This window comes from Elephas maximus, chromosome 13, assembly GCF_024166365.1.
Source record: "Elephas maximus indicus isolate mEleMax1 chromosome 13, mEleMax1 primary haplotype, whole genome shotgun sequence".
NCBI classification, from domain to species: Eukaryota; Metazoa; Chordata; class Mammalia; order Proboscidea; family Elephantidae; genus Elephas; species Elephas maximus.
Genome location: NC_064831.1, coordinates 61246072 through 61272797, shown reverse-complemented (window position 1 = coordinate 61272797; position 26726 = coordinate 61246072). Strand labels below are relative to the sequence as shown.

The 26726-nt window shown below is 36.9% G+C and overlaps 1 protein-coding gene across 6 annotated transcripts in view; it reads right to left on the bottom strand.

Moving 5' to 3' along the window:
* LRRC49 (leucine rich repeat containing 49) overlaps window positions 1-26726 on the bottom strand; it is a 175994-nt gene that overhangs the window by 12468 nt on the left and 136800 nt on the right. For 5 of the 6 annotated variants that reach the window (XM_049905591.1, XM_049905589.1, XM_049905590.1 and 2 more), the window contains 4 exons: window positions 14489-14726; window positions 13040-13225; window positions 9057-9166; window positions 2300-2453 (listed from right to left, as the gene is read on the bottom strand). In XM_049905591.1, the coding sequence (XP_049761548.1) occupies window positions 2300-2453; window positions 9057-9166; window positions 13040-13225; window positions 14489-14726 (688 nt within the window). Of the gene's footprint in view, window positions 1-2299; window positions 2454-9056; window positions 9167-12412; window positions 12703-13039; window positions 13226-14488; window positions 14727-26726 lie in introns of those variants that run through there. The other variant, XM_049905593.1, reaches the window with a different exon arrangement.

Here is a 26726-nt window from a genome sequence, read left to right as displayed (position 1 = left end):
AGGTATTTGCAATGAGTAAGTCATTGGTCTTGGAAAATTCTGTCATGCAATCTCCAGCGTCATTTCAATCACCAAGGCCATTATTTTCCAACTATCAATTCTTCTTTGTTTCCACCTTTTGCAATCCAATCACCAGTAATTATCAATGCATCTTGATTGCATGTTTGATCAATTTCAGACTGCAGTAGTTGGTAAAAATCTTCGATTTCTTCATCTTTGGCCTTAGTAGTTAGTGAGTAAATTGAATAATAGTCGTATTAACTGGTCTTCCTTGTAGGTGTGTGGATATTATCCTATCACTGACAGCGTTGTACTTCAGGATAGATCGTGAAATGTTCTTTTTGTTGATGAAGGGGACGCCATTCCTCTTCAATTTGTCATTCTTGGCATAGTAGCCAATATGATTGTCTGATTCAAAATGGCCAAAACCAGTCCATTTCAGCTCACTGATGCCTAGGATATCAATGTTTATGCATTCCATTTCATTTTTGATGATTTTCAATTCTCCTAGATTCAGACTTCGTACATCCCACGTTTCTTTTATTAATGGATATTTGCATCTGTTTGGCTTGTTTTGAGTTGTGCCACATCAGCACATGAAGGTCCCAAAACCTTGACTCCATCCATGTCATTAAGTTTGACTCTACTTTGAGGAGGCAGCTCTTCCCCCAGTCATATTTTGAGTGCCTTCCTGAGGGGCTCATCTTCTGGCATATATCAGACAATGTTCCACTGCTATTCACAAGGTTTTCACTGGCCAATTTTTTTCAGATGTAGACTGCCAGATCCTTCTTCCTAGTCTGTCTTAGTTTGGAAGCTCCACTGAAACCTGTCCACCAAGGGTGACCCTCCTGGTATTTGAAATACCAGTGGCAAAGCTTCCAGTATCACAGCAACATGCAAGCCACCACAGTACGACAAACCGGCCAACACATGGTATGTCTGTCATTAGGAAGAAACACATTTCAGCTTACTATGGGTAAGTATTTCTTCACAGTTGGAGTTGTTCCGTGATGGACAACTTCACAAAGCAGTGAACTTTCTTGTAGTAGAAGAATTTAAAGCAGAAACTGAACATTTTAGGATGTTATTAAAAATATTGTTACACTGAGTTTTCAAGTGATTTTCAAGTTGTAATCCTTAGAGCCGAATGAGTTTCAAAGAGGTGCTTCAAGATTGAGGTTGGGATGAAGGGAAAGAAAAAGAATAGAAGGACCAATCAAATGAAGCTCTGAACCTCTATCTTCCCTCTATAACAATAGCAGCTCTGCTGTTTTGCTTTGTTTTGACATACTAGGATTTCTGCTCCAATACAGTTTGAATTAAGAGCTCCACTGACGTTAAAAAACATTTGAGAACCGCTTGCCTGGCCATTTCATTTCTAAATTATACATAACCTATAAAACCTGCTGCCGTTGGCAAGGATAAATATATATCCTCAAGCAATATCTTATACATAAGTCATAAATGCTCAACCAATGCCATCTGCCATCTTTGTCTTGTTCTTTTACCCATTTGTCCCCTAAAATCTCTTGTAGAAAATTAACATTCTATTGTTTTCAGATGACTTGTTTCTTCAGCCCTCTTGTGAGGTCCATCAAGGAAGGTACTGCATGCTTTTCATTTTTGTAGCTCCCACAGCATGATAACATTGTGCTCTCCCAATAAATATCTGAACACATAAAGAAGTAAAGAATTGGTTCCAGTTTTTCTGGTTAAGTAGCTATATTGGGAAAAGAACAGGTTAACATTATATTACATAATTAAGACCACAGGAGTTAATGGTGTAGGAGAATGAAAGAAATGAATTAAAACATCCAGGGCCCATGCAACAGGAGCAGAATGGAGGCTCTGCTGTGTCCTCTGCCAGTTTGGCATGGGCTGGTCAAGCCCTCACAGAAAGCTTACACTCTCTTCTTCTTCTTTTTTATTGTTGTAAGTATATAGGTAAAGAATATTTACAACTTCTACAGTCTTCACGTGTACAGTTGAGTGACATTAATTATGTTCATCATGTTGTTCAACCATCACCATTTATACCCCTTTTCTTAGTTCAGATAAATCGGGACCTTTGGTTCTACTTTGGCCTGGCCTTTTGGTATAGATTTCTTTTGAACAATTTTTCTGCTGAAGTAAAGACATTGAAACTATGAGTTCTTTATCTTGGGACTCTACTTCCTTTTAATGCCTTAGTGCCTATTGTACCCATCTTTGTATACAAGGCTGATTAATATTCCAGAACAAAAAGTTATCTTCAATGACTAAGGATGAAATATACAAAGATTAATGGTAGTTTTACCTCCAGCTTTTCATTATAAAAGTCTCTTGTGGTATAATTCAGTGTAGCACGATTTGTGTTTTCTCCTACAAGTCTTTTACTGTCATTATTTTCTTCACTGATAATGCCTGGTTTTTTCCCTTTGGGTTCTAGAAGATACTGAAATTGCTTCTTCCTACAGAAAGACAGTAAAAAGAGATTTAGAGAGTTACTTATCAAACTTATTAAAATGTCTATTTTTTGTTGACTTTAGAGGGGGGTATATGTTGTTAAGAACAATCTGTTTTATGAGTTTGAGTTTATTATTTGTTTAAGCTCAGTTCAGTACCCCATCTTTCTACTGACTATGCTGCTCAACCAAATTCTTTCATTTCATAACTATCAATTATCAACATAAACATTTCTCAAGCATTTTTAAAATGGGAAAAGTTGATTTTTAAAAAATGAATATAAAAATTAAATAATCACAGAGCACAAAACATCCCCATTAAAGATGTAGTGGGCCTAACTTCAGTCTTTACTTCCCATAAAACATATGCTGGTTACCTCTTATAAATCACACAAATACCTCATAATTCTATTATGTAGCTCAGCAGCATTACTCCTAGCTAGGAAGTGGAATAGGATACCAGTTTAAGTTAGGCAAAAACAAAACAAACCCCTGTCAGCACATCAAAGCAAGATTCTTGTGGGAGCTAAATAATAAAACAGAAAGCCTCATCTGATTATGCAGAAGGACATAAACAGTGCCCCCAGTATCACAGGTCCACAAGCCTAGAATTCCAGAGAACTGCAAGTCATCCTCTGTGAAGACTGCTTTCTGGTTTCTGCCACTTAGGGTGTCCTTAAGTGAAGTGATACCCCTACTTCACTGTGAACTATGAACTGAAGATTAGGGACAGAAGAGGAATATATTTTTAAAAAAATTCTTTTTTCTGATTTAAAAGTTTAACATAATCATTTTAGAAATGTTGGAGAGTGCAAATTTTGAATAGTATAAAGAAATAGATAAAAATAGTCCAGCTATATATAGCTCATAAATCTACATACATCTACACATTATTCATATTTGACATTTCTTTCTATGCTTTTTCTATGAATTTTTATAAAAAGTTAAGATTATAACTAAATATCCATTTTGTATGTTTTTGTTTAATACTACATAAGAATTTTCTATTATTAAAAATTAGTAATTTTAATGTACGAATAAAATTCAATTGAAATATAGATCACAATTTACCCAATCGATTCCTTTTACTGGATATTTAAGTAGTATAATGTTCTCACTTTTGTAAAAAAAAAAAGTAACATATAGACCTTTATTTGCATTTATGTTCTTTATCAATTTAATTATAGAAACAATGCACATATGTATTTTATATCACTTACTAGCATTTCAAATAACCAACTTTTCGTTAATTCTGTTTTTAACTTCATTATTACTTTCCTTCAACTTTCTTCAGGATTATTTTGCTGTTCTTTTTCTAACTTTTTGAGATAAATCTTTAGTTTATTTATTTTCAGTCTTTATTCTTTAAAAAAAAAAAAAAATTTTTTTTTAATATACCCATTTCAAGGCTAAAATGTTTCCACTTAGCACCACTCTAAGTTGATCCCACAAGTTTGTTTTTTTTAAATTATGGTAGAAATATAACAGAACCCTTGCCAATTCAACAATTTTTACATGTACAATTCAGTGATATTATGTCCATCATGTGATCCTACAAGTTTTAAAATGCATTTGCATTATATTTCAGGTCAAGGTAGTTTCAAATTTACAGTATGAAATTTTCTTTAACCTGTAAGTTACTTAGAAATGAGTTTCTTAATTTTAAAATATATGGGTATTTTCCAGTTATCCTTTTGTAACTGAGTTAAAGCTTAGCTGCATTATGGACAGAGAACATGGCCCATGTGATTCAGTCCTTTGGAGTCCATTGAGATCTGTGGGAGGCAGACTGATTACACTGATGGTCCTAATTAATGGCTTTCCTAAATCTATGCCCTTTACAACCTGATTTGACAGCTAAGTAAAACTTACGTCCCTGCCCCTTGAACTTGCTTTGGCCAAGGGAATGAGGGTGAAGTGATGGTGTGTCATTTCTTGGTTTAGGCCTCAAAAGGCTTTTTATGGTTCTGCTGCTTCTCTGAACCTTGCCCAAGTCCAGGCCAGCTTTCTGGAGTATAAGAGACCACTCAGAGTAAAGCTGTCCTAGCTAAGGCCTTTCTAGACCAATTTACAGCCAGCCAACCACAAAACAAGTGAGAGAGCCCAGACTAGATCAGCAGAGCTACCTACCCAACCCACAGGTGACCGGAGATCCATGAGAATCCCTGCTGATATAGGCAAACCACTCAGCTGACCTGTGGACTAATTGGAAATCTTAAAAGAGATTAAATTAAAATACAACCTAATCCTATAGATTGTGTCCTGCCTCATTAATATAACTGCCTCTAATCCTGCTTCACTAACATAATAGAGGTTAGAATTTATAACACATAGGATAATTAGATCAGATCACAAAATGGAGGACAATCACCCAATACCTGGAATCATGGCCTAACCAAGTAGACACATATTTTGGGGGGGCACAATTCAATTCGTAACATTGTATTTTTCATCTATAGAACTCTCCTTTGGTTTCCTTTCAGATCTGCTGGGTCACTTTTTAAAATTTCCTGTTCTCTCCAGATATTGTCAAGCTTGTCTTTTATATCATGAAATATAACTAAGAATAGTCATTTTATAATCTTATGAGTAATAGTGCCAATATCTAAAGTTTTCATGGGTTTGTTTTATGGACTCTATTTTTTTCTGTTGATTCTTATACATTACTGCCTTATTTCCTTGTGTGCTTAGTTATTTTTTTCACTATGTGTGTCATTGTCCTTAAAAATTATCCATGGGGATTTTTTGAGGTAGGGTGATACTAACTTTCTCTAGAGAGGAGGTGCATTTACTTTTCCCAGGTACTTAGAGATACTAATGTTTAAACTTTGATATTATTTTGAACTACCCAGTTGTTATGAATTCAGGCTGAAAATCTATGTAAGGACAGGCTTTTGTTACAACTTCTTAGGGACAACTTTCCCCTTCTGTTCATCGAGACAAGTTTCTCTGGAAAATCCTGAGAGTAGGGAGAAGTGGTAGGTTTACTTCTGACACACCCTTACCCTTACCCTGATGGTGTAGCCCTTGGGGGTTCAGCTTAACCTCAGGAAGATCTCAATTTATATTCACCACTTTAGATGGGCCTTGGCTTTACTTCCACCCTTCCAACTGCTTGAGGCTAGCAAAACCAAAATTTAACTTTCCCTGGAATGTTTCCAGGGCAAACACAGTCCCGTGCTCACCTTACTTCTCAATATTCTCACTTTTACAGATCTCTTGACCTGTTGTATCTTGTCAGCTCTTCAATACTTTTATGGAGATCTTTTTATTTTATCTAGTACTTTTAGTTGTTTTAAACTCACTGGATGGTCAATATAACCTAACTCATCATTTTCAGAAACAGAAGTCTCATATGCTCATTGAGAAGTTTCAAAAGGTACAGAAATATACAGAGAAAACTTGAAAACCTCTCTTCAACTGCCTCTATCACCACTCCTAACATCCACACCTTTCCAGGTTTGCATCCCTTCAATACTCTTGTATGCCTCTATATTTACATGTCTGCATATTTATTTTGATACTTTTTATAATCACATGGGGTCATAGTGTAAGTATTGCTTTGGGTCTTATTTTATTCAATTAACAATCTCTGAATCATTTCACGTCAGAAAAGGAGACATACATCAGTCTTTTTTTTTTTCCTTCTTTTTACAGTCATGTAATGACTATAATAGAGACCTGGTGGCGCAGTGGTTAAGAGTTCAGGCTGCTAACCAAAAGGTCGGTAGTTCGGATCCACTAGCCACTCCTTGGAAACCCTATGGGGCACTTCTACTCTGTCCTATAGGGTCGCTATGAGTTGGAATTGACTCAACGGCACACAACAAGAACGACTATGATGGAGATAGTATCATATAGATACTATATTCATAATGTAGAATTATCACGATTTATTTAACTTTCCTCATTAACAGAGATTCAGTTACTTTCCAAATTTGGGCTACCACATTACAAGAAAGCAATGGCAACCTTGTATATAAATGTTTTGTGCACGCATTTAAGTATTTCAATAGGAATTATTCCTAGTATAGAACTTCTGGGTTTAAAAACATAAACGCTTTAAATTTTTATAGGTATTGCCAAAATACTTCCTCAAATAAGTCTTTGTCAAGTTATACTTCCACCAACAGTGTATAGAGCGTATATTGCCCTGAACACTAAAACAAAACAAAAAATCCTTGGTATTATTGGTTTTAAATTTAAGCCAATCTCATTGACAAAAATAACACCTCATTATTTTAATTTTCCTTTCTCTGATTACAAATGAGTTGGATCTTTTCTCATGTTAATTGGCCATACATATTTCTTCTTGTGAATTCTATATCATTCACTTTGCCTTTTTTTTCCCTATAATGTTGGCTGTCTTTTTCTTACTCAATAGTTCTTTTAAAATTTGTTAAATGTTACAAATATATTCTCGTTGTCTGCTCATGTCTTTAGACTTTGTTTATTGTTTTTTAAGTTCTTAAATTTTTATGAGCAAAAGAAGCCCTAGTGGTACAATGGTTGAGCACTCAGCTGCTAACCGAAAGGTTGTTGGTCCGAATCCACTTAGTGCTTCTGCAGCAGAAAGACCTGACTATCTGCTCCTGTAAAGAGTACCACTGAGAAAAACCTATGGGGCAGTTCTACTCTTATCACAACGGGTCACTGTGAGTAGGAATCATCTCGACGGCACCCTACAACAACAAATGTTTGACATCTTATGAAAGTATTAGAGAGTGTAGTAGAATATTTTTATACACTTGGGATAATGAATGCCTTCCTGACAAGATACGAAACACAGCTTGATTAGCTTCCTGAGAAACCACATTGGGATTTTGATTGGGAACTTGGTAAAGTTGTGATTTAATTTCAATAAATTGGCATCATTACAATATTAAGTCTTAAAATTCATTAATATTGTATATCTCTCCCATTTTTTAGACTTCTTTTTTATTCTTAATTTCATAGTTATGATGTGCTAGGTGGTTTCCCCAGTATTCTATATTAATTATTGCCTCTATAAATGAGATTCATTTTCTAATACAATTTTTAATAGTTTGTTATTGGTACGATAAAATGTTAGTTACTTTTGTATGTTGATCTTGTAACTTGCTTCCTTGCCGTATATTTTTATTAGTTCTAAAAGTTTACTACTTGAGCTCTTAGATTTTCTGCGTAGTTTTTATAAGGAGTCAGTTTTTATTTTTTACTGATCAACTATTTTTTAGACAACTAATGTTTCCAGCTTTCTTTCCACAACATTTCTTGAATTCAATGTCTTCTTATTTCTTGCATTCATTATTCATTTTGTCGTAGTACTTCCCTCAAGTATTTTTTTTCAGACTGGTTCTGTGGTTTTTAGGTGTGATTTAGATTCCACCAGTTAAATACACTTGGATAAGACTTGAATTTACAACTGAGTAGAGAATTGGGGGTAGCAGTCAAGATACCTATTTTGTTGGCATAAATCATAGCAGGGCAACATGGCTCTGGAGACAAGGTCAGGGTAAGGTGGGGGACACAAGGAACTTCCTGATCCCTAATATGGTTAAAGTGGTCATCATCCTGAAGCTAGCAGTTGGGGCAAGAGCCTCTGGATCCCCAGCTCCCTGACAGTAGCAAGGTGGCAGTTTCCTGGTTGGGCTGGTTCTGTTGTATCATTCTGGGATGTCATCTTTGGAGGCCCAGTCTAGAGACTGCTTTCCCGACCCTGCCAGATTTTGTAGATATCTAATTTCCTGTTATCAACCCTTTTCTGCTTATTCTAGCCACTGTAAATTCTTATCTATAACTGAATCATGACTAATATATCATCCTTGACTTTTCTCCCTTCATCCATACTCACAGTCTGTCTCTTAGTCAATACGTTCTGTCAGGTACACTTTCTAAGCATTTTTTAAATTTTCCCCTTTTCTATTTTCACTGTCTTCATTCAAGTCTTCATAATCTCACTCCTGGATTATAGGCTAGCCTCTTGGTTGGTCTCTATTCCTTCATTGTCTGTCTGCCCAAAAGGAGGCTTTCTAGAACATAAATCTAATCATATCATTCCTTTGCTTAATTATAAAGCATAAGTTTTCGTTTCTTATTTTGTATAGATTACAAGATTCTTCGAAATCAGACTACAACTAAGCTTCCTACCTTCATTTCTTATCACTATTCATAATCATTCCATGCTCCAGCTATGGTGAACTACTTACAATTCCCCGGGCCTCTGAAGATCTCTTTCCCCCATACCTTCCACTTGAAAAACTGCTCATTCCTGAAGAGCTAGATCAAATGTCACCTCCTTTGTGAAGTCTTCCCTGAGGTTCTCCCAAAATGCAGTGTTAGTCTCTCCTATTCTTCCATATCCCACTTTTACAGCACCTCTCTTACAAAACGTTAGCAAATAATTACTTAAACATATCTTTATCTTATTAGATCATAAGCCACATGAAAGCAAGGCCTTTGTCTTATTCATCTTGATATCCTCAACACTTTGAATAATGCCAGCCACAAAATAAATCTAGGATAAATGCTTGTTGGATGAGTGAATGGCACCATTAAGAAGTGTGTGGATTTTATTACTTTTTCTAGTGTGATGGTAATTCTATAAAAACTACAGACATTAAAAGTTACCTGGCATCCCCCAGAATTGAAATCATACGGTACTGGGGTAACTCAGAAGATGCCACATGTGCTAGGATTCCAAAGAGCCTTTCAGCCATTATCATATCATTCTGTGTCACCTGAGGAGATAGAGATAAAAAATGTTACCATTTCGCAGCTCAGAAAAGGAGGGTGAGAATGTTTGCACAACTTGAAGAATGCAATCAATGCCACTGAACTGTACATGGAGAAACTATCGAATTGGTGTATGTTTTGCCATGTATATTTTCAACAACAAAATTTAAAAAATGATATTGTTTCTCAGCTTGATACAACTAATAGAATTTCAAAGAAATGTCCAGATTAAATATTTTCTTTGAGTCCAGGAAAGTACACTTGCCTGGGCTGTAAGGAGAAGACTTCTCATTGGTAATGCTCTTTCTTCCCTGAGCTTTACTAAAATGAAGGTGTTCCAGTGTTGGTCATGGTGATGGAGGATGACTGGGGTGATGAGTTATCTCTGACTTAGAAGCTGTTTTTCCTAAGAATTATGCTTGAGGAATCCTTAAATTCTTAATGAAGTCCTATTTTTTCCTGGAGTAGAATGATTTGGGGGGAAAAATTCCCAAGACAGATTCATCTTAATGATGTGTCAGAAAGTAATCCAAGGTGTCGCTCATACCTTGCTTCTATAGGGATAATTTTTTCCCTTCCTGAGTGGTAGAACTCTTGATGGATTACAAAAGGTGCTCCTATTCTTTCTGGAGCTCTTATATTTAATTTATGTCAGCCTTTCCCCTTCAAGGATCAACTTGTCACAGACATGGCTTGTTCAAGTTCACTCCTATATTAACTGAGAAAGCAGTGAAAGCTGAAAGTGGACTTGGATTAATATCTAGGCATATTTAAAAAAAATTAAAAATAGGGTTGTTTCCATTTTAAATACTGTTGGTTTATATAGCTCAGTTGTTCTCAACCAGGGCCATTTTGTCCTCTAGGGGACATCTGGTAATGTCTGAAGTCTGAAGACATTTTTGGTTATGACAACTTTACAAGTGGGGAGGGGTGCTACTGGCATCTAGTAGATAGAGTCCTGCATCTAGTAGATAGAGCTAAACATCCTGCAACGCACAAGGCAGCAACCCCACCACTCCGCAACAAAGAATTATCTGGCCCAAAATGTTAACAGAGCTAAGGTTGAGAACACCCTAGTATAGTTAAAAACTTGAGATCTTCTCAAATTAATTCTTAGTACTAGCTGTTATATACTTTACAGGCATTTTCTAAAAAGGAATCCATAATTTACAAACATCTTATGCACATCAATCAGTGCCAACTGACTATTTTCCCTTCCATGGACCTTCACGGAGCCCTGGTGGCACAGTGCTTAAAGAGTTCAGCTGCTAACCAAAAGGCTGGCAGTTCGAATCCACCAACCGCTCCTTGGAAACCCTGTGGGGCAGTTCTACTCTGTCCTATAGGGTCTCTATGCATAGACATCAACTCCAGGACAATGGGTTTTTACCCCCTCAAATCCTTCCTTTAGCTAACAACTAAGTTGTTTTGGTCCAACATAGTCATCTAGTGGCCAATGCAGGCTACTACTCCATCTTTTCTTGATGCTCATAATTCAGTTTAATTCTAACTCTAGCAAATCATTGTCTCTTACACAAAGAGAAGTGGAAATGTAGTAGATAATCATTATATTATATACTGACAGGAATGACATAAGCAGATATATATTTTAGGCCTTTTAATAAAGTGTCTAATATCCCTGGCATTAACATTTTCAGAGAAGCCCAGGTAGTGCAGTGGTTAAGCACTCAGCTGCTAACCAAAATGTTGGCAGATTGAATCCACCAGCCGCTCCTCAGAAAAAAGATGTAGCAGTCTGCTTCTGTAAAGATTACAGCCTTGGAAACCTGATGGGGCATTTCTATTCTGTCCTATAGGGTTGTAATTGACTCAAGTGCAATGGGTTTGGTTTGGTTTTTGGAACATTTTCAGAAATTTAAATCAAAATAAATTATATTGGTTCTTTTAATTCTTCTCTACTTTATGTAATTATACTATACTATTCCTTCATATTTCAAGGTTCTATAAAGTGGGGTATTCTTCTAGTATTTTCTAAAATGTCTGGGTAAATATACTATTTAGGGTTAATCAGTCAGAAACCCTGGTGGAGTAGTGGTTAAGTGCTACGGCTGCTAACCAAAGGGACAGCAGTTCGAATCCACCAGGTGCTCCTTGGAAACTCTATGGTGCAGCTCTACTCTGTCATATAGGGTCGCTATGAGTTGGAATTGGCTTGACAGCATGGCACTGGGTGGGGTTTAGGGTTAATCAGGATAACAGTTTGGCCATTAATAAAGGAGAATCACTCACAAATAGCCAAAATAACCATTCTAGCTGTAGTCCAGGCTACCCCTGGAAACCTTCTGGATTAATTATTAGGTCCTTCCAGGGACTCACAAGCTCTCTGGGGAGGTACAAGAGATAAGACTGAACCAAATCTCTTGAGGACCAACTGGAGGCTGGTTCCAGGATTGCCCCACATCTTCAACTGTGGTCACGGGCGTGTCACTGTTGATGCAAATTTCTATACAGCTCCCTTAGACTGGCCAAGAGACCTCCAGTATCTTAATAACCAAAAAAACACCCACTGCCGTTGAGTCAATTCCGACTCATAGCAACCCTATAAGACAGAGTAAAACTGCCCCACAGGGTTTCCAAGGAGCACCTGGTGGATTCAAACTGCTAACCTTTTGGTTAGCAGCAGGAAGCTTAACCACTGCAGCACCAGAGCTCCAGTATCTTAACAGCACGCTGGAATTCTGGAGTTCGAGCCCAGGTGCACCTGCAGTGTTATCGGTTGCAGGGAAATGCAGCTGCTATGGCTACTGTGGTGGCAAAGTTGATCATAATTCATCTAATAACAAGGAGGTCTTCTTAAGAATTTCAAGAAATATAATAATATTAATAATATGATGTTGTTAGGTGCCCTCAAGTTGATTTCAACTTATAGCAACCTCACGTGACAGAGTGGAATTGCCTCATTGAGTCTTCTAGACGGTAATCTTCACAGGAGCAGATTGCCAGGTCTCTCTCCCGTGGAATGGCTGCGTAGGTTCAAACCACCAACCTTTTGGTTAACAACTGAGCACTTAATTGTTGTGCCACCAGGGCTCCTTAATAACACATTAAATATGTTTTACTTGGAGGATTATTTAAATTCAGTAGAGGCATAAACATAGCTTCTCTCTTCTTTTAAAATAGTATCTAAAGAAAACATGGTTTTTGGGTAGCTAGGGGATTAAGCTTGTGATAAGCTTTGCAGAATTCAGCTAAAAAAATAACTTTTCATTAATAATTTTGTAGTTATCCAACAGTTACACCACAAGCAGCAGGCAGTTATAATTATAAACTATTAACAAAGCAGAGCGGATGCTTACTTATGCTTGTTTCATTTCATTTTCCTTTTTCTCTCATTTTATGTTCCTTCTTTTACCTTTCCTCCTTATTTTTCTTCTCATCTCTTTTTTGTTTATCACTCTTTTTCCCATGTATATTCTTTTTTTCCATTTTAGTCTTCCTTTCCTCTGCCACAATCTTTACTAGTAGATATTTGGGTATTACTTCTCCATCCCCTTTTATATGCCAGGCAGTTTGCAAAGCACTGTGACAAATGCAATATTACGTTACCTGCAGAAGAGTTCTTCATTTTTTTCTGTCACATCACCAACATTTTACTCCTCTGATTGCTTACAGACAAAGTAAAAGTATTTACTATTTACCATAATCTGGTTACCACTGATTTTTAGAATCTGTTTAGTGCTTTAGAAATTTTGGGTGAATAGATTTTTAGTTTTTTGACATTTTAAATATGAAGATCTTAAAAATATATACATTTCTCAAAAGTTCTATTATGATTATTTAAATTCTTAACCATTTTTATGACTATTTATTCTAAAAAGGAAATTTTTACTCTATGGTTCACTTAGTATTTAGCTTACCTCTGTCCCATTTATTTTCTGCATACTAAAATGGCTCAGCCTGAATAGTACATAGTATTTCCAGAGTGTAAAGTTGACAACTGGATTTCCTTGAGGATCGATTGTCAGCTGGTCAATGCGGCGAAGCTGTGCTAGGGCATTAAATTGCTGTAGCGTTACAAGATTCGTTTCCTTGAATTTAAGGTGCTGCAATAATAAAACGCACAATAAGAAGTGAACAATGAGTTTAACCATCTTAAAATACTAACATTACTGACTCACAGATCATCCCCCCAGTAAATCTATAAACTTTAGGCTTAGCTAGTATGTTTTCAATTAGATTAAATCAACTGAATAGACTAAACTTATATGACAATAATGTATCAATCTACCAATATTATATCCAGGATGATTTCACTTCTGACAAGGATATCCCCTCATTTATTAACAAACTAAGATTCTTAAAATTTATATAAATAGCCAATAATCCAGATCCTTGCCGGCATTACAAAGGTTCTATATGCTTTACACTGACATTAAACCTACAAAGAAAAGACTGGAAATAAAAGTCTCGGAACATTCTAAACACAGGGCTCACACTGCTCCTGTACAGAACTAGTTAGCCACTATTATCTGTGTCTTGACAACTACTAGTAGGCTAGTTAAACTGGCTACAGGAAAATGGAATCACTGAAACTAAAATGCTAACTCAAGTTTTCCATCTGTGAATCTAGAAGCACTTGTCTAAACATACTGCCTCCATGTCTGCACATCTTCAGAAAGGATGAAGTGGCAAAAGAAAAAACACCAGAAAAGGACAGGTGAGGAAATTACTTGGCTAACAGAGAAAAAACACAACTATAATAAAAACCCAGGAGATAACTTATATGGAAATCACAGTTTCTCAAATGCATTAAAAAACCCCACTACCGTCGAGTCGATTCCGACTTATAGCAACCTCACAGGGCTTCCGGGGCTGTAAATCTCTACAGAAGCAGACTATATACTAATACGTAACACAATAAAACCATAATTAGAGAAGGCTAACTTCTCAAAGTAATTTTAATAAGCTACTAAAATTATTCCACATTATTAGGGGACTACTATAAAAGTACAATAAATGCACATTCCATCAATATTAGGTACAGTAAATGAATACGTATTACAGGGTTACATGAGGTCTTGTTGAACGTTTTATAAGGTAGAAATACATAATTTGAATAAATTTATATTATCCTTTCTACTTCATAAAGAATCATTTTTAGAGAGAAAAAGTCCAGTATTCACTGAAAACTGGAAGGTCATTTACAAAGTACTAATTTAAATCCCAGCTCCACAAAATCCACACAAAAACTCAGTCTCGCTGCCAGATAGAAACTGCATAAATAAAAGTTAAAACAGGTCTTTGGCCTGAACACACAAGTCGTGACTGAGAGTAATTCAAATATACGACTAAAAGGAAATGTTTACCAGAGAATTAGGAAACTTAATCTTCAATTTGGGAAGCACTTGGACGATTTCATCAAATTCTATGAAAGTGAAGGAGACTGTTGTGACCATTCCTGCTGTTTGAACACTCCAATTCCGATCCAGCGATTCCAGTGCTCCTGAGCCATAGAGCGAAAGGGTATCTCCATCCACTTCCACCAGGTGCGTGTCTGTGACAGACAGACCTTGTAAAGCACTGATGAGCCCTGAGTCCAGAGGCCTGGAAAACCAAAGGCACAATTTTATATGAAAGCTTTATAAGCTTTTACTTTTGTAAAGTAAATAACATAATATAAAGACCTCTTGGGAAAGCTCTTTGAAATGTTATATTCAGTTTTCCGTTTCCATAATGAAACCCAGAACACCAAAAACTAATTTTCAACAAAATAGCTTGTAGATTATATCCTTTTAACATATATTCTAATTAAAAAAGAGGCATATTATAAATAACAACAAAAAACCCACCTTTAAACCCAAATTATTTATATCAGTTAAAGATAATTGATGCTGTTTAGTTTTTTAAAATAATTTTTATTGTGCTTTAAGTGAAAGTTTACAAATCAAGTCAGTCTCTCACATAAAAACTTGTATACACCTTACTACATACTCCCAATTACTCTCCCCCCAATGAGACACCCTGCTCCCTCCTTCCAGTCTCTTTTTATGACCATTTTGCCAGCTTCTAATCCCCTCTACCCTCTCATCTCCCCTCCAGACAGAAGATGCCAACATAGTCTCAAGTGTCCACCTGATGTAAGTACCTCGCTCCTCATCAGCACCTCTCTTCAACCCACTGTCCAGTCCAATCCATGTCTGACCAGTTGGCTTCGGGAATGGTTCCTGTCCTGGGGCAACAGAAGGTTTGGGGACCATGACCACTGGGGTCCTTCTAGTCTCAGTCCAACCATTAAGTCTGGTCTTTTTATGACAACTTGAGGTCTGCAACCCACTGATCTCCTGCTCCCTCAGGGGTTCTCTGTTGTGTTCCCTGTCAGGGCAGGCATCGGTTGTGGCCGGGCACCATCTAGTTCTTCTGGTCTCACGATGATGTAGTCTCTGGTTCATCTAGCCCTTTCTGTCTCTTGGGCTTGTAATTACCTTGTATCCTTGGTGTTCTTCATTCTCCTTTGATCCAGGTAGGTTGAGACTCACTGATACATCTTAGATGGCTGCTTGCTAAGGTTTAAAACCCCAGTCTGTTTAGTTTTAAAATAATCCATTTAATGTATGCTGGGTATCTTTTCATGTCAACATAAATAGGTTTTCCTAATCTATAAAGTATTCCATTGTCTGGCTGGACAAAAAAGTAAAACACTATATTTTATAGTAAGAACCATATAATACAAAAATATGCTTAAAAAAACATTTGAAAAAACATGTAACTGTTAATAATAATTTATCTCTCAGAGGTTAGATAAGGGGAAAACTGTCTACTTCTGAATACTTCAGTGTTGTTTGAAACTTTGCAAGTATATACTACAGGCATCATCAGTAAAACCAATTAAAATATCCTCCCCATTTTGAAACAGATAAAAATCCACTACTGTATTGCAATGAATAAGGAAGACCGAAGAAGAGTTGACGCCTTTGAATTGTGGTGTTGGCGAAAAACATTGAATACACCATGGACTGCCAAAAGAACGAACAAATCTGTCTTGGAAGAAGTGCAGACAGAACGCTCCTTAGAGGCAAGCATGGCGAGACAGTGTCTTACATACTTTGGACATGTTGTCAGGAGGGATCAGTCCCTGGAGAAGGACATCATGCTTGGCAGAGTACAGGGTCAGCGGAAAAGAGGAAGACCCTCAATGAGGTGGATTGACACAGTGGCTGCAACAATGAGCTCAAGCATAACAACAATTGTAAGGATGGCGCAGGACCAGGCAGTGTTTCGTTCTGTTGTGCATAGGGTCGCTATGAGTCGGAACCAACTTGACAGCACCTAACAACAACATTGCATATACACAAAATCACTTCACATTACTGAATATGGCAATTTCTATTTCCAAAGTAAGAGCCACATTTTCTGTAAAAGGCTGTCTAAAGGATAACCATAAAAGAAACAGCTCCATCCAACTGAAATTTTCTGCTGTGTGAATAGAGACATAAGTATTTGTTTTACCCAACGTCAAAACTTAAATAATGCTTGGCTTTTGTTCTGTGTGTTTTCATTCCCGAATTTTTGCTTTCAGGCAGTATTTATCTGCCCTTATTTAAATCAATGCTTTGCCCTTGCCTCTGTGCTTCTACGAACTTTTGTACACTCCTCCAACACGGTATTTCTCACCCTATATTAGAGTTAGATACTTAAAATCTGCCCCTTCCACCAGACAGAACCTCTCTGAGGCTAAAGACTACATTTTATTCATTTTGAGGGGACTCTAGGGCCCAGTAATTGGCTTTTCCCAAAGTATACTGAGTGAATGAAATATTAGAGATGTTCAAAAGTTTTATAACGCTGATGTAGGAGGATAAGACTAACAAACCATCTTCCTGTTGGTTGTCCATGCTTTACTAGACACTCACGTAGTTATTTCAGAGGGTACCATTTAAACTGCATTTGTGTATACAATAACAAGCTGAGTGATGACATCAGTCTACTCTAATGAGCAACCAAGAAAACACAAAAAGGCTTGATTTCCATAGACCAGTGCTTAAGATAATCATTATATGACAATAATTAAGCATTCAATGCTTATTAATATATGAATAATCTTAGATCATCATCTTATAAAGGTAAAGGCTGATGACAGAACAAAAATAAAATGAGAATTAAGAGTTCCATACATTGTGCTTTGTGTGATATGCTGTGCCAGGTAGAACATATAATCGTTGCTGGAACAAGAAAAGGATAGGAGTTACCATTTCACTACCGCTAAAATAAAGAAGTCTTGATGAAAACAGTATACACCTCTATTATAGCACTTACCACATTGTACTATAATTATCTGTTTGTCTGTTTCTCATTAAACATTATGACCCTTGAGGGCTTGAACTATGTCATATTCACTATAGCAGATTCAGCATCTAATATAGCTCCTAGCATATGTTTTGCTCAATAAATATTTCTTGAAAGAATTAATGAAGTGAGACAATTAAGAATTTTTTTTTTAAATGAGTTTCTATTAAATCTTAAGGAGGATATTCTAACCATAAGCTGTGGTTTGAGCAAAGGGGTAGAATCAGTGATATAGAAAAGAGTATGAGTTAGCAAGGTTTATCCAGGTGAGGCAAAGAATGAAGAAGTAAGGTGAAGGGGAAAAAAAAACTACACTAGTTGACACAGAAATGCCTGATGCCACAACACCCAGCAAAAGAAATTTAATTTTAATGTAAAAATTAGGAGGAATCAGAACTCTGTACCTAACACATGAATAAGTTCTTTGGGAAGTGGTGTTGTTCCATGTCATATATTTGGAATCTCTTTGTTTTATCCTCTATATGATTAGAAGTTTAAGAAAGTAAACTCCAAAATAAAAAGTCTGTAATGAGAAACCAGTAACCAGTTGCCGGTGAGCTGATCCCAACTTATGGCAAGTCCATGTGTGCCAGGGCAGAACTGTGCTTCACAGGGTTTTTAATGGTGATTATTTGGAAGTAGATCATCAGGGCTTTCTTCAGAGGTGCCGCTGGGTAGACTCCAACTGCCAACGTTTGGTTAGTAGCCATATTTGTTATCTGTACCACACAGGGACCTCCGAATCAGAAAGTGATTATTTTGCGTAAAGGTGTCAAGCAAGTTGTTGGGAAAATAAGTGAAGTAATAAATAAGCCCACTTAAAAAACAGTAACAAGATTATAAAACAAAGCAGGAGTATTCTCAGCTTACATATATCTAACACGGACATTCAGTAAAAACAAATGGCAAGTTTGCTGAACTGTAAACAGTTCATTCTTCTCAACAGGAAACATACCACCCTCTAAATAAGACAATACCTAAAGCCATTTCAATTACTTTCTGTATGAGGCTTTTGAGTTTAGCCTCGAAATCTGGCCACATTTATAAAAACCTGTTCCCCTGGGTAAGTTTTTCTAATTTCCACATGAAATGACTTAGAAAGTTTGCTAAACTATGTTTAACCCCCCAGAAACCTGTTCCCACTGAGTCGATTCTGTCTCATAGAGATCCTATAGGAGAGTAGAATGGACGCACAGAGTTTTCAAGGCTTTAAATCTTTGTGGAAGCAGATTGCCAAATCTTTCTACCATGGAGTGGCTGGTGGGTTTGAACTGCTGATTTGTTGATGAGAATCTGAGGTCTTAAGCACTGCGCCACCAGGGCTCCTTAAACAATCTTTACACGCTGGGAACTGTCCTTCTGGTTTTCCTGGTATGCTTGGTAGATAAGTCCATATCTTTTTAGTCATATATGAGTATATCACTTCATTTGTTCATTCATTCATTCACCAAACATTTGCTGAGAATCCACTATATACAGGATACTATGCTAGGAATTCTGAACAGACCACTAAATCATCTGCATTGATAAGGAAAATCAGTATAGAGATCATGTGCATGTTTCTGAATACAGCAAAACTATTTCTCACTTTTATAACTACCCTAATCTTACTCTAATGAGCCTTGGTGGTGCAATGGGTAAGCACTTTGCTGCTAACCAAAAGGTCGGAGGTTGGATCGCATCCAGTGGCTCCATGGGAGAAAGACCTGGTCTTTCTCCTGTAAAGATTATCGCCTTGAAAACCCTCTGGGGTAGTTCTACTCTGTCACATGATATCGTTAGGAGTTGAAATCGAGTCAACAGCACCAAACAACGACAACAATCCTAATCTGCAATCAATCTAATAAACACATAGAATATAATTTCTAAACTGAAATAACTTCAACGTATTATTAAACAAATGTGTTTTTATGAAGATACATCTATTATATATTAGGTACTGTGCGAGGCACTGGGTTTTGGAGAGAAAGATAAATATATATACTAACTGTGGTACAGCTTATCGCTATAAAATGAATATTTAAAAGATACATTATGAAACAGAGGAAGGAATGACTAATTCTCATACAGGGGAAAAATCAGGCTTCAAAATGAGGTAACATTTAAACTGATACTTGAAAGATGAATAGGAGAACTTTATTAGGGGTAGAAGAAGGAAGTACAGTTTAGGCACACTAAAAAACAAAAGGAAAAAAACAAAAACAAAAAGAGTGAGGAAAGGCAGAGAAGCCTGATTACATATATCAGGCTTTTATTCAGGTAAGAATAATTTCAATATGGCTAGAATACTGAAATGGAGGGCATATGGGGGAGCAGATGAAGATAAGGCTGAAAAGTCAAATTTTGCCCAGTAGAGTTAAAAGGCTTTAAAATAAAAAAGTAATAAGACCATATTCAATGCAATACGTTAGTACTTCCAGTGCGCCATGCATGAAGCTTGGTGCTAGCGCTGTGAATACAAAGATGAGCAAGAAATGCTCTCTGCCCTCAGCAACCCACTTCAGACAGGTAAGTTCATCAGCTCTGTGGAGAATGTAGCAGGGACAGGCAGAATAATAGGAAGACCAGCGCGATAGTGTCAACTAGACCTTTTGAGCGCATAACATATAAGAAGGGGTGGTGTAGTGGAAAATGGTATTGTCAAGAAAATCAGGCAGACCTGGGTTCAAATTCCAGATCTGCCATTGATAAACAGATAACTTTTGGGGTAAGTTATATAATTTTTTTTTGAGTTCCTGTTTCCTTGAATGTAAAATGATTATCTAATACCTATTTTTCAAAGTTGTTGTGAAGACCAGAATTAATATTCTAAACCCTGCCTCATGCTTAGTGCAATACATTTTAATGGTAATTATTAACAAAAGAAGAGAACATAGATTTACCATATATTTCAGAGAAAATAAAAGTAGGAGTTAGTGACTGACTATGGGGAATGAAGCAGGGAGGAGTCAAGTGTGACTAAAATTTGTGGAGCGTGACTGGGTTACCTGGTCTAGTTTTTTAACTGTCTAGTCTGAACTACACTTGTAACCTGACCCTACACTTGTAACCTGGCCTATGAATACCAGTAAATTTCCATTAGTCCTTAAACTAGCCCAAGGCAGGTTTGGCCTACCCTGCATGCACAGAACAGCCAGCTGTGACCACTAATTGACCTCAACAGAGGATGCAGCAACAGGTGGAATGAATCAGAAGAAAAATCATCACCCAGATCCTATTCCAAAGCAAGAGGTCCAACAAGAACCATGTCACCTCCTGTTTCCTGGCTGCCTTCTAGAATTTTCCCTCCCCCTTTTTTAGTACACCTGCGGGGCTGCCATATTGCTGCCCAAATCACATATAAACCCTGCTTCCTTGTAGGTCGGGAGTTGGATCTGAGGAACTCCCCCCCCCCCGCCCCCTCCCTTGCTCTGTGCATTGCAATAAAGTTACTTTCTCTTTCTCAAAGACCAGCATCCAGATAATTGGCAAGTCTGAGTGCGCCGGACAGAACACATCTCCTAGGGGTTGGTAACAAACTCTTCTAATAAGATAGTATTCTTCTATGGATGATCCACGTTGTAAAATTTGTTTTCTCATGAAGGCAAATACATTCCCCAGCCCAAATATTAATTATATGACAAGAGGCAGTTTGCTCAAAGAGGAATTCTCTTCAAGATCTTTAGTGGCTATTTCCAAGTCTAACTGTTCCTATAAAGCAAAAACTCTACTTTTACATAAGAATGAATCAGAAAAGTACTCTATGTCTTCTCAGTTAGTGAAGGGCTCTAAGAAAACACAGGATGATTAACTTAATAAAGTAATGAGTCACTGAATGTTAGGCTAAATGGAGAACATACTCAAAATGCCTAAGTGGAAAAAAGGACAATATTCCAGAGTATTATGTATTTTTTTTTTTTTTTTTTCCTTTGGGCTTTCTATAACAGGCTAGAATAGAAAGGCTTAAAATATTTCGGAAGATTCTTTTCCCAATGAATAAGTGGTGCTGATTCCTATAATAACTTACTTTATGAATTTCTATTACAACATTCAGAGGTGTGGAAATTCATTTTATACATTATACTTTATTATAGTAGTGTTAGCTAAAATACCACAGCATTCATAGACAGGAAATGACCAAAAATAAACCAGCTTCACTGCACACATCCAATGTAAGCAAAGAAAACATTACACCAAGTACTTTCCCATTTCTGACAAGGGAAAAGAAACCTGCAATGTGTCATTTTACCGTAGAGCTGTCCCAAGTACAGTGAACAGTGAAATCATTAATGGGATATACCAAAGCTTTATAGAATTTCTTCCCTTTATGTGCCTATAACTTTTTCATGGATACTTGTTTCCAGGCATTTAGTTACACACCCATAAGCCAAAGGTCACAGACAATGTAACACAAGAATTAGCCTCTTTTTGGCATTATGAAATACTAAAGACTATACATAGCATTGTTTAAAATAGAAAACCTTATGTAATATTACGAAACAAATCAGAATCCTAAGGAAGTGACTTTGTAGACTTCTGACTAGCTTTGTATCTTTAGAGATAGCCATGATTACATCATTCCAGACAGATAAAATTTAATTATAAAGACTTACAGAGAACGTGGTAATACAATTTCTAATACTTAAAACTCCTTGTACTTTCAGATAAAGATAGCAGACAGTCTGAGCACACATGTTTAAAACTTCTCTCTCCAAAACCCCACTAGAGAATATAATAATTAAAAAGGTATAAACTCAACAATGACAAATCATGATAGGGGAGGACCAATGGCAGCAAGAGATTTCAGAAAATTCCTGGAAGAGGTGAAGTGAAGAGTGTGGACTGACGAAGAAGGGCAGAGGAATGCAGAGCCTAAAATATGTGCTGAAGACGAGAACAAAGACGGCAGCCAACTTGCCTAGTAGAACTTCGGAGAGGAACTTTGGCTATGGAAGTTGGAAGTGAGTAGAGAGACTGAATACAAGGACATGAATAGGATATCTGCAAAAGGACCCTATCACCTACTTCTCACACTGCCAACAAAAGCAATCAGGCACAGTGGTATCTAGATCAGCTGGAAAAGTAAAGAATAATTAATTCTGGTTATTTTTGATGGGGGAAAAATCAGACCTTGACCTCAAAAAATTGATTCCAGTGTAATAAAGACTTAAATGTGAAAGACAAAACTTTAAGACTGAGACAAAATGGGAAAATATTTTTACGATCTCAATGTAGAAAAGAAACCCTGTTGGCGTAGTGGTTAAGTGCTATGGCCGCTAACCAAAGAGTCGACAGTTCGAATTTGCCAGGCGCTCCTTGGAAACTCTATGGGGCAGTTCTACTCTGTCCTATAGGGTAGCTATGAGTTGGAATTGACTCGAAGGCAGTGTAGCAAAGTTTTTTTTTTTTAATCTTAAACACTACCTAAATGCGAAAATCATAAAGGAAAAAGTATCCATTTTGGTGTCTTCAGTATATAATTAGTATTTAAAGTCCAAGTCATGGATGAGATTGTTTAGGGGGAATGCAGAGAGTGAAAAGAGGCCCCAGGACCATAATCTGAAAAACGCTAATATTTAGAGGCCGAAAGGGTAAAAGTATTTGAGGATATGGGAAAGGGTCATAAAGTGATTAAAAAAAAAAAAAGCAAAAGCTATTAGTAGTTTGATGTAAAACAATAAACTGTAAAGAATGGTCCAAGAGGAAGTAATGAAGTCTCAGTTAGGTCATGAAGACAGCAGGCTTCACGAAGAACATATTCTTTTCAATGAATAAACAAGAGGCTCAAAGAAATTAGGAATGTAGTGAAGAAGGTGCATATTTCCTTGTTCAAAAAGGAAAAAGAAAAGCAATCAGAAACTCCAGAGAAAAACTATACAAGGAAAAAAAAATGGCTCAAATATGAAGAAAACTAAAATGCAGTAAAATGAAGTATACTGAAGAAGAGACATTTGAATTTGATGCTAGGACTATTCTCCTTGAGTGGCTTAGGACGCAGAGAAGGAGATAATAATCATAGTATACTAGTTAACTCAGAAGTAAAGAACACTGATATAATCATAGAAACTCAAACACTGTTTACTAGTTTTCAACTTTTAGAAGCCACCAATTGACAAAGTGCAAAAGATTTTACGGTTAAAGAATAGACAATAAATGATATCTGTCTTGAAATATACAAATATAGCTGATAGAATTTACAATGTAAAAAATGGGAGAAGTGGAAAAAGGGTAGCCTCAACTTCCAAAATGCAGACTCAAATTACTTGAGCTACTGCTTACAGTGGATAGAACAAGGAATAGAGGTTTAACTATACATTTAAAAAGTTACCAATAAAAAAAATATAGATACATAGTTTTAAGAAGAGAGATGAGTGACCTGAATCCTATTATAAAACCAAACCCACTGCTGCAGAGTAGATTTCAACTCACAGTGACTCTATAAGACAAAATAGGACTTCTCCATAGGGTTTCCAAAGCTGTAATCTTTAGGGAAGCAGACTGCTGCATCTTTTTCCCATGGAGCAGCTAGTGGGTTTGGTTAGCAGTTGAGCACTTAACCACTGTGCCACCAGGCCTCGAATCCTATCATAGCAAGAAGTATATCTAAATTTTACAAATCAAGAAATAGCATGAAATATACTTAGAAGTTTGGTAGAAAAAGAGTCAGCAAAATACACTTAAAAACAAAACAAAAAAGAGTAGCCAGGAACGTCAAATGGAAACCAGGTGATTATGGTATCCAGGAAGCCAAAGAAAAGGACCTTCCAACAATGAGGAGCGTCAACCATATCAAATGGTGCTGGGAGGTCAAGTAAAATAAGGACTTAAAGTTCAAAAAGCCAATCTGGGGCCTCATGTTAAGAGCCCCTGGTTGAGACATTTTATAAGGTATATTATGTTCTTTTAGAAATGTTTTACAGAAATCAGATAGCCACAAACTGAGCTAAGATAATAACCACACCCAACAGATGTTATTAGTAACTGATTTCACAGTCTAGTCTCTGCCATTATATTACAGTCTCTACCACTATTGACTGTCTGTCCCTGAAGTTTCATGTTTTCTGACTTCATAGTGAAACGTCTCTGAGGCTCCTCAAAGTGTTCAGAATACGGAAATGTAATGATGTCTCCATGGTGTTTGAACTGAAATCAGTAGAAAGTAATTCTTTCGCCAGAAAATGTGGTTTCCTTTCTTAATGATTCATTACTGCTCGCTACATTCTCTCCATTGAGTCTGTGCGTTTCTTTTCTCATTTATCTAAAACTCTCCCTCTCTGCAACTTGTTTGAAAGAAAACCTCTGACTTTGTGGAACTCCTGAAAGAAATTCTGAAATGCTTGGCAGCAACTAGTAAAAAAAAACAAAACAAAACCCGTTGCCGTCTAGCCAATTCCAACTCATAGTTATCCTACAGGACAGAGTAGAACTGCCCCATAGGGTTTGCAAGAGCAGCTGGTGGATTTCAACTGCTGACCTTTTGGTTAGCAGCCAACCTCTTAACCAGTGCGCCACCAGGCTCCTGGCAGTAACTATAAGGCAAAATAATTTTCACTAACAGATACTTCCTCTTTCTCTTGGAACTGACTGCCTATTTTTGAGACCATAAAAGTGAAGACTATAATTTTAGATTATTTTAGATGGTCACAGAAGTTTTTGGCTATGAGATTCTTTAAAAGTTCAAAATGTCAAGAAAGTTAATCGTCTGGAATCCACCTATCAGAGATAGTTTTGTCAGGTAAAAGAGCCACTTACTAAAGGCACTCTCGCACTCACTATAGCTGCCAATTCTGGTAAAACCCAAACAGTGAACAGTCCTGAAACAAGAGCATAGGCTGCACGGCAGAGATTAGGAGGAGACAGGTTGGTTATTTGGTTCCTGGTCCCACCATTATCTATGGTAACTTCAATGCCTGCAATTATAGCTTCAACTAATCTCTCCTCTGATGATCTTCACTTCTACTCTTCAACGCCCACCCCCATGACCACACAATGGCCTCCATATTGCTCTTAATGTCCTTACTTATATATGTTCTACCTTTAAAATCTTCAACTTCAAAAGCTCCTCTGACCACAGCTTCCCATTATTCCAGCTCACTAGTATCTTACTTCTTATGCTATTGGTCTTCAAGTTTGTTTAGATGTCTAGTCCCAGAAACACTAAATTTTTTCCCAATCTGTTGGTAACTTATATATATATATATATATTATGCTTTAGGTAAAGATTTACATAACAAATTAATTTTCCATTCACTGCATTCACTGATCCTTACACAAATTGTTTCATGATCTTGGTTGCAGTCCCTGCAATGTGTTACCACTCTCCCCATTTCCTCCCTGGGTTCCCTGTTTCCATTTCAGGTTTCCTTGTCCCTCCCTGTCTTCTCATCTTTGGTTTTGGGCAAATGTTGCCCTTTTGGTTTGATACGAGTTAACTGTTCTAAAGAGCACATTTTTCACAGATGTTATTGTTGATTTTATAGCCCCATCTATTATTTGACTGAAAGGTAGCCTCTGGGAGTGTCTATAGTTTCAAGTTGGAAGGTTGTCTTAAGGCAATAGTCTCGGGGGTTCCTCTAGTCTCTTTCAGACCAGTGAGTCTTTTCTTTTTTTTGTAAACTTGAATTTTGTTCTACATTTTTTACCCATTCTACCTGGGACCTTCTATTGTGATCCCGGTCAGAGTGGTCAGTAGTGGTAGCTGGGCACCATCTACTTCTTCTATTCTCAGGTTAGAGGAAGCTGTGTTTCATGTGGGTCATTAGTCCTTTGGGCTAATTCCTTCATTGAGTCTTCAGTTTTCTTCATTCTCCTTTGTTCCTGGCAGGAAGAGACCAATAGTTGCTTCTTAGATGGCTGCTTGCAGGCTTTTTAAGTCCTCAGACTCTATTCACCAGGCTAGGAAATAGAACATAATCTTTATGAACTATGTTTCACCAAGTGACCTAGATGTTCCCTGAGACTATGGTCCTCAGCCTTTATGTCCAGTAGTTCAGTCCTGATGTCTAAGTAGTTTCTATAACCGTGCCCCCTAAATGCTGTTATATAATATTTATGCTAAATTTATATATATACACATATGCATATATATGCAGCATTTACAAATACGTATGTTTGAATATCTACAACCATACCTATATATGGAAATGAGTGCACTCCTGTATGACCACCCTCACCTACTTGGTATACATATTAGTCCATGTATCTATTCCCAACTTATTACGTTGTTGCAGGATTGTATATGTTACAGTATTTACCGTACTTGCCCTTTATTCTTGCATACCT